Genomic DNA, 16,019 nt, shown 5'->3' with positions numbered 1-16,019 from the left:
GCACCTTGTTGAATCAATGCCCGGTGAATTAAGGCAGTTCTGAAGGAGAAACGGGGTCTAATCGTTTAGGTGTTTTTATACACAGTACACACATAAATGATGTAAACAAAAACGTTTATTCTGCAAACGATTAGTTGCAATTAATAGTATGCGGTGCTAAAATCCAGAATAAATTAGGAGCATGAAAGTTGGATTTCACACTAGTTTGACATGGTTTTACTTTTAGTCAAAATTAACGATATCAAGATACCATTTTCACAAAATGTTTTTTACAGTATGAAGGATGATTTTATGTAGAAAACAGTAAATCACTAAATAATGATGTTAGATGGGATTTCAGAGGCAGGGTCACACATTAGCTCATATTTAAAAAACAAACTAAGGTCTAGACGCCAAATGAACTGAACAAAAGGAAAGTTAACTACAGTGAAATATATCACTATATTTTACACGCTATGGCATTTGCATTTTAATGCTTTTCTCCATTATTTGAAAGGTCACAAACTTTTACCGACTGCTGAAGTTTCCATTAGTTGAGTGACATTAACCTTTAATAACATGAAGTTCAAAACAAGACAGCATTATTATATTCTGTCTCTGGTTATACAGTATGTCTGTGTTTTATTAACCAAATAAACATCTTTGACTTACAGTTCACATGCAGGCAGCTTTCAGTTGTTGTCTTCGAGCTGCTGTTAAAAGCTTTACTCCTGATCTCTTGAGTCTAGCTAAAATGAAGTAGTTTGTAAACAAGCATGATTTAACTCTTATCTTTGGGTTATTATTTTATTAAGATCAGTATATTACATATAGCTCAAAATCAAACCTGAATCTCTGACAGGAGCAGCACAAGTATACATAAGAACCAGCAGCACAAAGCAAGCAGTTTTAAATCAGCCAGCAATTTAATACAAAGCATGCTTGAATGTCCTTTAATGTTAAACGTACTCCTTTGTGATTTAAATAGCAGTGCAAAATATTATAATAATATTAGCAATAACAATAATAAGCAATCATTATTTTCGATACATCTTGAAACACGTATTGACCTGTAACTGTGAGCTCATTTATAGTTTATCTGCAGTGATTTCAGCTGACAAAGACCTGTATTACATTTAACACTGACTAACAAAATCAATATCTCTTGATTAAAAATATTCTGGAAATGCAATTTTAATAGCACACTTTAATAGTCTGACATAGTAAAAGGTTGCAGGTTTAAACTCCAGAAGAGGCAATAAACGAATGAAACACACTTAAAGTTCAGTCTGAAGCTGTAGTACATCTATGAGGGTGTTATTTAAAAAGGAGAAAGTCGTATTGACATTGCTAAACCTTTTCTAAATTCTTTTTAAAAACGAATAGGTTATGGAAAAACATTAAAAACATTTATTAGCAGTGGGGCACGATGGGACAGAAATAAAATTTTGCAAAAATTATATTTGTGTGCAATTTCTTGTAGTTGCTAAAAGTAAAAATGTGGTGCTGAATCAAAATGTACAAATTCTGACAGAAATACAGATGATGTCCAGTGCTTCACATGTATCTGTTTTTGATGTATTCACGGTACATGAGGACGTCCTCCTGACACAGAGTTCTGACCCGACCGCAGCCCGTCTCAACGTGTGACTGAAACACCTGTCGACTCTGAGCGTTCACGTTTGGAGAGGAAACTTCATAGACGCTGTCTGATGAGAAGGACGACACTGGAACGCTGCCATGTAAAACAAAGACAACAGAGACGATGTTCAGTCAGATCTGTTCGAAGAGAATAAGAGACTCAGTAATGTAAAAGTACCGGGGTATTGCAACACAGTTGCTTGGGTGTCAAGGGTGATTGTTAGCATGTTGCTAGGTAGTTGTTAGGGTACACTGAGTAGTTTAACTGTGTTGCTAGGGTGCACTGGGTAGTTTTAGTGTGTTGCCAGGGTGCACTGGGTAGTTTAGTGTGTTGCTAGGGTACACTGAGTAGTTTTACTGTGTTGCTAGGGTGCACAGGGTTATTTTACTGTGTTGCTAGGGTGCACTGGGTAATTTTACTGTGTTGCTAGGGTGGACTGGGTACTTTAACTATGTTGCTAGGGTACTCTAGGTACTGTAGTTTAACTATGTTGCAAGGGTGCACTGGGTAAGTTTACTGTGTTGCAAGGGTGCACTGGGTAGTTTTAGTGTGTTGCTAGGGTAAACTGGGTAGTTTAACTATGTTGCTAGGGTGGACTGGGTAGTTTTACTGTGTTGCTAGGGTGCACGGGGTAGTTTAAGTGTGCTGCTAGGGTGCACAGGGTAATTTTACTGTGTTGCTAGGGTGCACTGGGTAGTTTAACTATGTTGCTAGGGGGCACTGCGTAGTTTAAGTGTGCTGCTAGGGTGCACATGGTAATTTTACTGTGTTGCTATGGTCCACTGGGTAGTTTTAGTGTGTTGCTATGGTGCATTTGGGTAGTTTAACTATGTTGCTAGGGTACTCTAGGTACTGTAGTTTAACTATGTTGCTAGGGTGCACTGGGTAGTTTTAGTGTGTTGCTAGGGTGCACTGGGTAGTTTAAGTGTGCTGCTAGGGTGCACATGGTAATTTTACTGTGTTTCTAGGGTGCATATGGTAATTTTACTGTGTTTCTAGGGTGCACTGGGTAGTTTAACTATGTTGCTAGGGGGCACTGCGTAGTTTAAGTGTGCTGCTAGGGTGCACATGGTAATTTTACTGTGTTGCTATGGTCCACTGGGTAGTTTTAGTGTGTTGCTATGGTGCATTGGGTAGTTTAACTATGTTGCTAGGGTACTCTAGGTACTGTAGTTTAACTATGTTGCTAGGGTGCACTGGGTAGTTTTAGTGTGTTGCTAGGGTGCACTGGGTAGTTAAAGTGTGCTGCTAGGGTGCACATGGTAATTTTACTGTGTTTCTAGGGTGCACATGGTAATTTTACTGTGTTTCTAGGGTGCACTGGGTAGTTTAACTATGTTGCTAGGGTGCACTGCGTAGTTTAAGTGTGCTGCTAGGGTGCACATGGTAATTTTACTGTGTTGCTATGGTCCACTGGGTAGTTTTAGTGTGTTGCTATGGTGCATTGGGTAGTTTAACTATGTTGCTAGGGTACTCTAGGTACTGTAGTTTAACTATGTTGCTAGGGTGCACTGGGTAGTTTAAGTGTGTTGCTAGGGTGCACTGGGTAGTTTAAGTGTGCTGCTAGGGTGCACATGGTAATTTTACTGTGTTTCTAGGGTGCACTGGGTAGTTTTAGTGTGTTGCTAGGGTGCACTAGGTAGTTTAAGTGTGCTGCTAGTGTACTCTAGGTACTGTGGTTTAACTTTGTTGCTAGGGTGCACTGGGCAGTTTAAGTGTGCTGCTAGGGTGCACATGGTAATTTTACTGTGTTGCTATGGTCCACTGGGTAGTTTTAGTGTGTTGCTATGGTGCATTGGGTAGTTTAACTATGTTGCTAGGGTACTCTAGGTACTGTAGTTTAACTATGTTGCTAGGGTGCACTGGGTAGTTTAAGTGTGTTGCTAGGGTGCACTGGGTAGTTTAAGTGTGCTGCTAGGGTGCACATGGTAATTTTACTGTGTTTCTAGGGTGCACTGGGTAGTTTTAGTGTGTTGCTAGGGTGCACTAGGTAGTTTAAGTGTGCTGCTAGTGTACTCTAGGTACTGTGGTTTAACTTTGTTGCTAGGGTGCACTGGGCAGTTTAAGTGTGCTGCTAGGGTGCACATGGTAATTTTACTGTGTTGCTATGGTCCACTGGGTAGTTTTAGTGTGTTGCTATGGTGCATTGGGTAGTTTAACTATGTTGCTAGGGTACTCTAGGTACTGTAGTTTAACTATGTTGCTAGGGTGCACTGGGTAGTTTAAGTGTGTTGCTAGGGTGCACTGGGTAGTTTAAGTGTGCTGCTAGGGTGCACATGGTAATTTTACTGTGTTTCTAGGGTGCACTGGGTAGTTTTAGTGTGTTGCTAGGGTGCACTAGGTAGTTTAAGTGTGCTGCTAGTGTACTCTAGGTACTGTAGTTTAACTTTGTTGCTAGGGTGCACTGGGCAGTTTAAGTGTGCTGCTAGGGTGCACATGGTAATTTTACTGTGTTGCTATGGTCCACTGGGTAGTTTTAGTGTGTTGCTATGGTGCATTGGGTAGTTTAACTATGTTGCTAGGGTACTCTAGGTACTGTAGTTTAACTATGTTGCTAGGGTGCACTGGGTAGTTTAAGTGTGTTGCTAGGGTGCACTGGGTAGTTTAAGTGTGCTGCTAGGGTGCACATGGTAATTTTACTGTGTTTCTAGGGTGCACTGGGTAGTTTTAGTGTGTTGCTAGGGTGCACTAGGTAGTTTAAGTGTGCTGCTAGTGTACTCTAGGTACTGTAGTTTAACTTTGTTGCTAGGGTGCACTGGGCAGTTTAAGTGTGCTGCTAGGGTGCACTGGGTAAGTTTACTGTGTTGCAAGGGTGCACTGGGTAGTTTTAGTGTGTTGCTAGGGAAAACTGGGTAGTTTAACTATGTTGCTAGGGTATACAGGGTAGTTTAAGAGTTCTGCTAGGGTGCACAGGGTAATTTTACTGTGGTGCAACGGTGCCATGAGTCGTTTTACGGTGCCGCACTGGCTTAGCAAACATTACTAACAAAACAATGTCAAGATATCTATAAGGTAGGCAGCTCTGCATCTTTTAAACAACACTGTGATTTTTTTCCAATACCTTCGCTCTTTTTACCTACAATAAGCCAAAATTAACTTGATCTTGAATAACTTCATCATCAAATCTGAGTGAATCTCTCAAAATAATCCCAATATAAGAGCTGTATTAGAATAAGTGCACCATTAATAAATGAAATGGGCTTCTCTTATAAATGAAATGGATTTTTTTCAGTCATGGCAATATAAAACCCATGTAGAGAGATGCATGTCAAGTTGAACTCTTTATTCATTGTTCATATTCGTGCTGAACCATCAGGACTATTATTAACATTAATTTTATATTTTATACACCACAATTTAAAAATCTCCCACAAGTTACTACAGTATCATTTGATGGACAATTTGTTTCTAAAGAATATAAAGTATAAAGTTCATATTTCTTTTTTTACTTTATGTAGCCATGTGTATACACCTCACAGTGTGTGTGTGTGTGTGTGTGTGTGTGTGTGTGTGTGTGTGTGTGTGTGTGTGTGTAACACACTTACAGGTTGATAATGTAGTCTGATTTCTTGGCATCTCGATGTCTCTCCACTTTGTGCTGATTCTGACCCAGATGAGCAAATCTACAAACAACAGATGCATACACAGACATCAGAGAGACAACAATATCACAAAAGAAAATGTGTGTGTGTATTGAATGCTGAGATGGCAACTCTTTTGCTTCACTTGTATATAAAATGTGTCTGGGATTTGTCCTGGGATCCTTTGATTTTGGTTCAATCAAACTACCAGTGATTTTCTGGAATCTGTTCATGCGTTTACCAATAACCACACCATGCATTTTGTTTTCAGATTCTGTCATAAACTAGCTCATCATGTATTAAGCTGGTGAACAATCTCAGCTACAGTATGGATAATGAAGAGATCCCTGACGTCTGCTTGGTTCATCTTTGCAGATGTAATCATCATCTACTTTGAATCCCCCAGTCAAAGAGTTGAATGATAACTATGTCACTGTTACGACCCTTTTTTTTTTTACACAGAATCACAGACTGTTTGTGTTCACACCAAAGGCACATTTTCTGTGGTCTGACGGGGGTTTATGAGACTACAGGTTCAGTGTGACAGGTGTAATATCTCACCTGTGTACCAAAATCAGAAAGACCACAGAGAGACTGACAGGTAACACAGTAATGCATGAGGAAAAATCTGACTCTCTGTGAGGGTGCTGATGAAAGGGATTTCACAAGAAAACGAAAACGAAAAGCCACAGGAATCACAGCATGAGAAAATCAAGAGGATTTTCTGCTGCCAATTAGACAGAGACAGAAATCATTGTGTCCACCCAGGTTTAACAATGACTCCATCTGTAACACATCTGTTCATCTTTATCTTTACAGAACAACCCTGCGGCCTGACTGACTCCAGATTAAGTAGTTAAATAGCAGTTTTTGATAAAGTAAGAGTAAAATAACAACTGTGGTTGACATATTTGTAGTGACTTTGCTATAACAAACATAAACGTGTGCACTTCAAATTGGACAACCATTTGTAAGAGACAGAATAGTAAAGCAAAACACAAGAGAGAATAACAAAGTTCAATGCACACCCACACAGAGAAAAACACAATACAATACAAACATCTTTAAGTGGAGGAACAAAACTGGCGGAGTGAAAAGCACTTAAAGGGTCAAAAACATCAGCGGGGTAAAAACAGCAGTATGTGAATCTCGACCGATGATCTTGAATCCTCGTCCAACCTTCATCACCATGCAAACCTCACACGTGAGACCTCACTGTCATCTCAATGATCCCTAACAAGTGTACTAATGCAAGTTTATCTGACAAAAACTTCCTTTGTGACCTCCACGCTTAGTTTCTTAAAAAGGGATGTAAATGGTAAATAACATGAGATTTATCGGAAATGTTTCACACATTTTTAAATTTTTTTACACTGAATTAAAATCCAAATGTTTATAATAATAATAATAATATCAATAATACTATCAATAAAAATAATAAAAATAATAGCAATAATAATAATACATATTAAGACATAGTAATAATACAACACTGCTTTAGGTTGAGGACAGAAGATAACATTTATAATTATGTCATAGCGTTTGGAGCATAGACTGTAAAAAAAAGATGGACGATGCCTGTTCGCTCCCTTCCATTGGTGAAAAGTGAAGCCGCCAGTGTCCCGATATGGCGCTGACATCTTGGGTCTTGAGTCTGCGCAGTAGCGATTTCGGGACCAGTCATGCGCAGTAGTGAGCAGGAAGTGAAGCCGCGAAATCAAAACCCCGCCCTCGCTCTCGCAGAATGCGCATATCACAGCTGTCAATCATGACGTGCCACCACCGTTTTTATATCATTAAATAACTAACAAAACACAAACTTATTTTTAAAACAAACATTTGAATTAACATCAGTGTGATAAAAGCTACAATAAATGACAGAAACTAGGTTCGGAAAAAAGATAATTGAAGTGTAATTAAATTTTTTAGTTGGTCTCAAGTCCCATTAAATAACATGGGGAGGCGGGGTTTATGACCTATACTGGGACCAGTCACTGGGGGGGCGATCGAGACGTTTTGGCTTCACTTTTCAGGGCTTGTGCGGCACGCTTGGTTTGGAGTGGCGTTCACATGGGAAGCGTGTCTGTTATGTCTGACCCTACAGTCACATTAGCTACAAAAGTGAGTGACACCGAGCGACACGCACCCGCTTGATGGGCGTTCCTTGGCTAGTATCTAAAAGCAGCATCAAAAGTCACTTCAGAGGTATTGTTAAGTTACAATAATGATGTAATTGGATTTATAAAATAGTAACAAAATATATGAGATAAAATGCCGAACTTATCAGATATATACAGAAACACGCATTTTCCGCCATCTTGAATTATTTCTTCGACTCAAGCCACTGACGTACATCATGCTGCCTCTTCACTCCGATTAGCAGTCGCTCTGTCGCATCTTTCAGCATTTGCATAAAATTGCCTTCTTGTCTATTTTGGCCCCACCTTGCTTGGCGCAGCGGCCAGCTCGTCACTTGTCGCTGGCAAATGGCCACTCCCATTGAAAATTAATGGTAACCTGTCGATCTGTCTCTTGTAGCTAATGTGACTGGGGGGTAAATGGCTCGTTATAGTTGTGCGTAGGTCCTACGTCGTAGCTGTGACGGCATAGGTTCCGCGTCGGTTTTCATTTATACTTTTGCGCCGTTGTCCGTGTTGACATGCAAACACACGCGCAGACCGCTGGTAGGCAGTATCAACCGTCAAAGAAGAAGGAGGTTGGCAAGTTAACCCACAAATGAGAAGACCAGCAATGATGGAAGTAAATAAACAGCGCAGTTTTGTTGCAGTTTGAGTTAAATCACTCCTCAACTTGGCTCGTCTTTGTTTTCACCGTCACAAACGGAAATACATATGACACATTTTTTTTTTGTCCTGACAGGAGGGGTTCTAGTGGACCAATCACTGTGCTTGCAGTTTACGTAGAACTGACGCGCTGTTAAAAATTTTGTGAGATGCACGTCAGGCTACGCAGAGCTACGCACAGGCTACAGATCACCTATGGCGTAGAGTTTACGCACGACTATAATTCGGGCGTAAGGGCACACAAACCCAACCAAACTGTGCCCCAGTGTGATTGACCCCTCCCTAGTCCCCCAGAAGCACACACTTATGCAGTACTTTAAAACGTTTCGTGCCTGGGTGCGATTTCTTCATTAGGACGCGATTGTTTTGAAGAAAACAGGAAGTAAAGTGCACTGGAGCCCATCATAATTTTATTTGGTGTTGTTTGGTGTGCAATGACACACAGCCCTCTCACGTGCCTATCAAACTGCTAAGTTGATCTGTCGTGTGTACAGCTCGGACATTCACGAAACCCTGCCACGCGCCTCCAAAGGTTTTTTTGAAGGCAGATGAAGGTAAGTGGTTGTGCAATTGAAGTCTCTCATTTTGAAACGCGCTCGGCGCCTGAGCCCAAGTGAACCGCTTGAGCCCACTGTTGCAAGCCAGCCATGGCATGATTAACCAAACCACGCCTGGGTACAGAACAGAGCAATCACACTAGCCAACTGAACCAGACTTTGTGGATCAAACGCGCCCGGGCCAGCTTCACTTAGTGCACATGCGTACTGTAAGTAAGTGATAAGTATGATTTGGAAGAAACATTAACTAGTCATCATATTATTTTCAGGTTGTGATTGGTGCATTTTAAACTAAAAACAGAATAATAGTTAGTGTGAAACTTCTGGATTCGATTGGATTGTTGCCCTTAAATTTTGATTTTATTGGTTAATGTTATTTTTGCCTGCCCACACAGCCTCGGTTAGATCAGCAAATAAAAAGTTATTTCATAGATGCATGAAGTATTTCATTTTGATGAAAGATTATGAAAACATGTCATATCAGACACAGATGAATCATGCACATTAAAATCAAGAGTGTGTATTTGAAAGTAATATTGATTTGATGTAAAAAAAAATTCTGACCTGTGGTATATAAAGATATCATCATCAGGTGGACACACCAACAAATTCAGTCCGTATGTCTCTCTCGCTGGTGGAAGATGCTGCGGTTGATCCTGTAAGGTCACACATAGTGTCAATGTACAGTATAATATTAAGTATGTCGTTTTTCTAAAGGAAAAAGTTTAAGTAAAATGAAAAGTCTAAAGTGGAGGGATTCCCTCTCGTATGTTACATAACTGAAGGTTTGGAGAATGTAATTAGATTCAGCGTTTGGCAGCTCGGGGCATGTGGCGGTCCTGCGGCCCTCATTTCATTTTTTACTTTATGCATATTGATCAAACCAGAGATGTGAGTAATGCATCAAAAAGAGCAACAGCTCAGCACTCGGGACTATGCAAATGTACGCTGTAATAACTGTATAGCAGGTAATGAATTTCACGTTTAAATATTTCATCAGTTATGGCATCTCGTTGCGGCCAGTGAGTTTATTTCACCGTATGCATAAGAGAAACACGTACGAGTGTGTGCCTAACACGTGAATGCACAATACAGCCGGACGCTGCGGGCTCTGATATCACATGTATGAAAAATAAATCCCAAGCATAATTTACTACAGTTTACAAAAACAAAGGGGTGTGGAGAAACTAGATCTCCTTCACTCAGATTTGCTCCATGCTAGGATTCATTGTTTTTAAAAGTAAGCCATTACATTCCTTTTTAAGTGGACGTGATGTTGTTCTTTATTCACACAACATAGCATTACTGCATTCATACATAAACCCTATTTAATAAGCAGCTCTGCCGAGTGTGTGTGTGTGTACACGTGATGGGATGCTGATGACCGAGAGACTGATTACTACTGTCATGGTAACAGGTCATTGTGACACAAAGACAAACAATCAGAGGATTCTAATAAGATCTGCATCACGTCTCCATTAGATCCTTTTGTGCATCTGTGGGGGTGTTTCAAGAGTTTAGTGATTAAAATCAGTTTTTACCTTTCTCTCCTCATTTTCAATTTATCTCAAACTGGATAACATTTTAGAAACACCCAACACACTCACAGTGATACACACACAAACGAACACAACCATACATACACACAAGGAGAGAGAAGAGGAGGGAAAATATGAGGAGGGGAGAGGAGAAGAGGAAAAAGGAGATACGTGGCAGAGAAGAGAAGGGGAGGGAAGAGGAGAGGAGGTAAAAGAAAAGAAGAGGTGAGAAGAGAAGGAAAAGGAGATAACAGGGAAGAGGAGATGAGTGGCAGAGGAGAGAAGATGAAGGGAAAGGAGGGAAGAGGAGAGGAGGGAAGAGAGAAGAGGAAAAAGGAGATATGGGACAGAGGAGAGACGAGAAGAGGAGGGGAGGAAAGAGGAGGGTAGAGGGAGGAGGGAAAAGAAGAGAAGATGGGGGAAGGAGGGAATAGGAGAGGAGGGAAAAGGAGAGAAGAGGAAAAAGGAGATAAGTGGCAGAGGAGAAAAGACAAGAGGAGGGAAGAGGAGGGTAGATAAGAAGAGGGAAGAGCAGAGAAGATAAAAAAGGAAGTAAGTGGTAGAGGAGAGAAGGGGGGAAGGAAAGGAGGGTATAGGATAGGAGGGAAGAAGTGATGAGGGAAGAGCAGAGAAGAGAAAAAAGGAGAAAGGTGACAGAGAAGAGGAGAGGAGGGAAGAGGAGGGGAGGGAGGAGGAGGGTAGAGGGGAGGAGGGAAAAGGAGAGAAGAGGATAAAGAAGATAAATGGCAGAGGAGCGAAGAGGAGGGAAGAGAAGGGGAGATGAGAGGATGGAGGAGGAGGGGAGGAAAGGAGGGAAGAGAAGAGGAGGAAAGAGGAGGGAAGAGAAGGGTAGAGGAGAGGAGGGAAGAGGAGGGTAGAGGGTAGGAGGGAAAAGGAGAGAAGAGGAGGGGAGAGGAGAGAAGAAGAGGGGAGGAAAGGAGGGAAGAGGAGAGGAGGGAAGAGGAAAAAGGAGATAAGTGGCAGAGGAGATAAGACGAGTGGAGGGAAGAGGAGGATAGAGGAGAGGAGGGAAGAGGAGAGTAGATGAGAAGAGGGAAGAGCAGAGAAGAGGAAAAATGAAATAAGTGGTAGAGGAGAGATGAGGAGGGTAGGAACGGAGAGAAGAACAGGGGAGGGTAGAGGGGAAGAGGGAAAAGGAGAGAAGAGGAAAAAGGAGATATAATTGGCAAAGGAGAGAAGAGGAGGGAAGAGCAGAGAAGAGGTAAAAGGAGAAAAGTGACAGAGAAGAGGAGGGTTTAGGAGGGGAGGAGGAAAGAGGAGAGTAGAGGGGAGGAGGGAAAAGGAGAGAAGAGGATAAAGGAGATAAGTGGCAGAGGAAGGAAAGGAGGGACGATGAGGGGAGGAAAGAAGGGAAGAGGAGGGTAGAGGGGAGGAGAGAAGATGAAAAAGGAAATAAGCAGCAGAGGAGAGAAGAGGAGGGGAGATGATGAAAGAGGAGAGGAATGAAGAGGAGGGAAGAGGAGAGAAGAGGAGGGAAGAGGAGAAGATGGAAGAGGAGGGTAGAGGAGAAGATGGAAGAGGAGGGTAGAGGAGAGGAGGGAAGAGAAGGATAGAGGAGAGGAGGGAAGAGGAGAAGATGGAAGAGGAGGGAAGAGGAGAAGATGGAAGAGGAGGGTAGAGGAGAGGAGGGAAGAGGAGAGAAGAGGAGGGTAGAGGAGGGTAGAGGAGAGGAGAGAAGAGGAGGGTAGATGAGAGGAGAGAAGAGGAGGGTAGAGGAGAGGAAGGAAAAGGAGAAGATGGAAGAGGAGAAGATGGAAGAGAAGGGTAGAAGGGGGAAGATGAGGGTAGAGGAGAGGAGGGAAGAGGAAAAGCGGGAAGAGGAGAGAAGAGGAGGGAAGAGGAAAAGGGGGAAGATGGAAGATGAGGAGAAGATGGAAGAGGAGAAGATGGAAGAGGAGAAGATGGAAGAGAAGGGTAGAAGAGGGACGATGAGAGTAAAGGAGAGGAGGGAAGAGGAGAAGATGGAAGAGAAGGGTAGAAGAGGGAAGATGAGGGTAGAGAAGAGGAGGGAAGAGGAGGGTAGAGGAGAGGAGAGAAGAGAAGAGGAGGGTAGAGGAGAGGAGAGGAGAGAAGAGGAGGGTAGAGGAGAGGAGGGAAAAGGAGAAGATGGAAGAGGAGAAGATGGAAGAGAAGGGTAGAAGAGGGAAGATGAGGGTAGATGAGAGGAGGGAAGAGGAAAAGAGGGAAGAGGAGGGAAGAGGAGAAGGTGGAAGATGGAAGATAAGGGTAGAGGAGAAGATGGAAGAGAAGGGTAGAAGAGGGAAGATGAGGGTAGAGGAGAAGATGGAAGAGGAGGGTAGAAGAGGGAAGATGAGGGTAGAGGAGAGGAGGGAAGAGGAGAAGATGGAAGAGGACGGTAGAAGAGGGAAGATGAGGGTAGAGGAGAGGAGGGAAGATGAGGGTAGAAGAGGGAAGATGAGGGTAGAGGAGAGGAGGGAAGAGGAGAAGATGGAAGATGAGGGTAGAAGAGGGAAGATGAGGGTAGAGGAGAGGAGGGAAGAGGAGAAGAGGGAAGAGGAGGGTAGAAGAGGGAAGATGAGGGTAGAGGAGAGGAGGGAAGATGAGAGAAAAGAAGAGAAGAGTGTAGGACAGAAGAGGAGTTTTGTATTCATGTTATTCATTAAAACACTTTGCTCGCTCTCATTCATTCATCAATCATCCATTAAAATCACTTTTCCTCCACCTGTCTGGTTTTCCTTCAGTGTCTCTCAAGGTAAATAAATCCAAATGGCCTTGTTGGCATGGAAACCTGACAGAAACCTTGAGTCATGCACATGAACAGACAAAAGCTTGTGAGTCTGGTAAGCACTGCATTAGAAAGATCATCCAATGCACATGTGTTATATTTACTGTATACTGTATGTGCCTCTATTCATTTATCATTTTATTATATCTTTTCTGAACTGATTACATGATGTGTTCATTAATTCACTGCATTACAACAATAAATAAAACATCAGTGCTGGTTGAGAAATGACCCCCACAGGATTATTTAAAGTTATTGTTGTGTTCAATGAGAAAAGTAGATTAATAGACTTCATCAAAGTGTGGAGACGTGCTTGTGTTATTGTTTGTTTATTGCAAAGTAAGGTTCAGTATGCATAAACGACAGCCCATTTATTTACATTTACTTACTGTATGCTTACATTTTATTGAAAAGTGCGCAAAATAAATTTCTGTAAAAAACGTTTAAACCATTTACATTCATGCATTTGACACACTTTTATCCAAAGAGTGCATCCAAGTACATTTTATCATTCCATGAATTTGCTGGAAATCGAACCCATGACTTTGACATTGCTAGCGCTGTCCTCTACCAGTGGGTTGAGCTACTAAATTATTGCTAAAACTATTCAACAAAGTCTTTGTGAACTACAATACTGAGTGATTTCAAAGAGCGTATCAGGATATTCTGAATGTTTTCTCAGGTCATGGCAATGTCAGTTATCATACTGCGGACTGACGGTTTCTTCAGGACATGAAACCCGATTATAGCATCATCACAGTCAGAACGCAGAACTTAATAAAGATCAGATCAGAAGGTATTGTTCGCTGAGGATGCATGCGGTCAGATTCAAACAAAACCCCATGAATACAGTCAAACCAGCATAAAGATTATAAGCCACTTACAGAGGAAAGAGATAAAAGAGAAATATTGAGAAGAGAGGGATAGATGACAAAAATGTCTCAAAAAAGTGGAAAATTAAATTATCCGATAGGATAAAAAAAAGGATGGATGTTGTACCTCTTGTGGCCGGACGTTGTCGCTTTGATCAGCCAGTTTGATTGGCGTAGAGCGTTGGGATGCAGTGCCGTCATCTTCACGATCTTCCTCAGAGTCGTCTTCAGAACTGCTGGAGATCTGCTCTTCACTGGGTGGAGGAGGGGCGCTGGCCGCCGTCTTCCTCTGTAACACCGTTTCCTCCTTATTTGACTTATTACTAAAGAGAGAACATTAATCATCAGAAAATCTATCTTTTTGCCTTCAAAAGCTTCAAAGTCACAGAGGGAACAAAATAAGATCAGGCTTTACAGTAGCTTTCAATGATCTGGTAACTCTATGGGCTAAAGTGAGGTTGCAGCATCACAGGCCACATGAATGAGATGCTTTTATTATATGACTTAAGGTACATTTGTGATGGAGTCAATAGGAGAGGTTATGACACATAAAAGACTCAAAAGATATTGCAAGGACTCTGTACTTCATCACACATTCATTAACTCAACCTACTGAAACTAACAAAAATCACAGAAATAATCAACAAATTAGAGGTCTTTACGGTTTCACTTAGATAAAAAAACCTGAGGTCTAAAAGTTTCGCGTGTGCCTCAGACACGTGTCGGGTATAATATTAGTGGCCTTTGATTCATTTAAAATGAATGTGTTTTTGCAGAATGGACCCGAGAAGACCCAAACGATCTTGCATGTGTGCATCGAGGCTTTTTCCAACCCCTCGGTTTGACAAGAGCGCTTGCAACATCATGTGGCTGGCGGTAAGTTAATGTCGTTGAGACAGACCTGTCAATCAATTTTGAATGCACATTTTAGCGGTTGCCCCATTTTTGTCTTGTTTTATGTACAAATATCTAAAAATCTGAAACAGTATTTCATGCATTCTGACTTATTAACACAGTTTAAGAGTTGTTTCCTCATGCTTAACAAATGCAAAGTGTCAAAAAAGCAGTTGGACGAGTTACAGAGTATTTCTGTGCCGAATGCACTTTGCCAGGGTTCGAACAAGGTTCGGAAAGTTTTTTTTTTTAATACGGGTCCAGCTGTTATCAGAGGTAAGCTACACGTATCATTTATTTTTATGGGCACTTCCCCCAGAAAACCACGCCCACATGTCAATCAGCGGGAGAGCGAGAACCAAGGATGCAGGAAGTCATATGCATCACTGCAAGCGACAGCTTTGTTTTATATCAAACTCAACAATGGCACGAGAAGAAGTGTGTTTTTGGATGTAAGGAGAAGAAAGAAAGCATTTATGGAAACAATGGATATAGTTGTTTATCCAGGGTAGCAGCAGAGTTTTGCGTGTGTGTTTTAGGCATGGGCCGGTTACCGGTTTCAAGGGTTTTAAACAGTTAAGGTTTTATAGTTTCCAAGGTATGAGCTGTGTTTATAGAAAATTCATTAAATCATCAAGTCATGTGATTGATTAGATTTTTACTTTTAATATACATTACGAAAACATTATATATTTTTTGAAAGCATATTATAATTTAAAGGCTTTATTTTTTACCTGGCATTTAAAAATAACACATTTTAATGTTGCAATGGCAATACCGCAACACCGTGAAACCGTAGAAATTTTTTGCTAAAAGTTATCATACCGCCAGAATCTTATACCGTTCCATGCCTAGTTTGTTTAACGCTGGATTTCATTGAAAAGTCCCAACTGGGCCATGAATTGCATGCGATAAGTAAGACTTCTGTGTTATGTTGGAAATTGGCGCGTTAGTCCATCTTAAGGCTGGTTCAGACGGGACGAATTTAAAACCGTCGGCCGATTTTCCAACCCTGAGAGACCCCACACACGGCGATAAAACATTGCGGGTCTAACAGTTTTGGTCGTACAGTTAGTGGTGCGCCACCACATGGCAAAATCAACACATCACACACGAACCGATTTGACTCCCGAGCAGTCCCAGGTCAGACGGGAAATCTCGCAAAATCTCTCGAGATCAAACATGATTTCAGAGTAAACAATCATGGCGGACGAAGAGGATGCAGTGGCGATAGTTTGCAGTTTGTTTTTAACCGACAAAAAACGTTCTCAAAAGAAAAGGCGATGGTCAAAGACGTGGAGACAAGACAATGTGAGCATGGACTATGCTTTCTACATCATGATATGGAGGTGAGTTGTTGTGACCCGTGATTTTGTTTACATGAC

The 16,019-nt window shown here is 41.6% G+C and overlaps 1 protein-coding gene across 1 annotated transcript in view; it reads right to left on the bottom strand.

Moving 5' to 3' along the window:
* Positions 1 to 123: 123 nt before the first annotated feature.
* Positions 124 to 16,019, bottom strand: part of fig4a (FIG4 phosphoinositide 5-phosphatase a) — an 81,590-nt gene continuing 65,694 nt past the window's right edge. Inside the window, exons 21-24 of the mRNA XM_065256455.2 lie at positions 13,868 to 14,063; positions 9,128 to 9,219; positions 5,167 to 5,244; positions 124 to 1,714 (exon numbers count right to left, since the gene is read on the bottom strand). Of these exons, the coding sequence (XP_065112527.1) occupies positions 1,537 to 1,714; positions 5,167 to 5,244; positions 9,128 to 9,219; positions 13,868 to 14,063 (544 nt within the window). The 3' untranslated portion in view covers positions 124 to 1,536. The remainder of the gene's footprint in view (positions 1,715 to 5,166; positions 5,245 to 9,127; positions 9,220 to 13,867; positions 14,064 to 16,019) is intronic.

The sequence above is a fragment of the Paramisgurnus dabryanus genome, chromosome 12 (genome assembly GCF_030506205.2).
Source record: "Paramisgurnus dabryanus chromosome 12, PD_genome_1.1, whole genome shotgun sequence".
Taxonomy (NCBI): domain Eukaryota; kingdom Metazoa; phylum Chordata; class Actinopteri; order Cypriniformes; family Cobitidae; genus Paramisgurnus; species Paramisgurnus dabryanus.
Note: the sequence above shows the minus strand (reverse complement) of the source record. Positions and strands in the feature narration are given on the sequence as shown.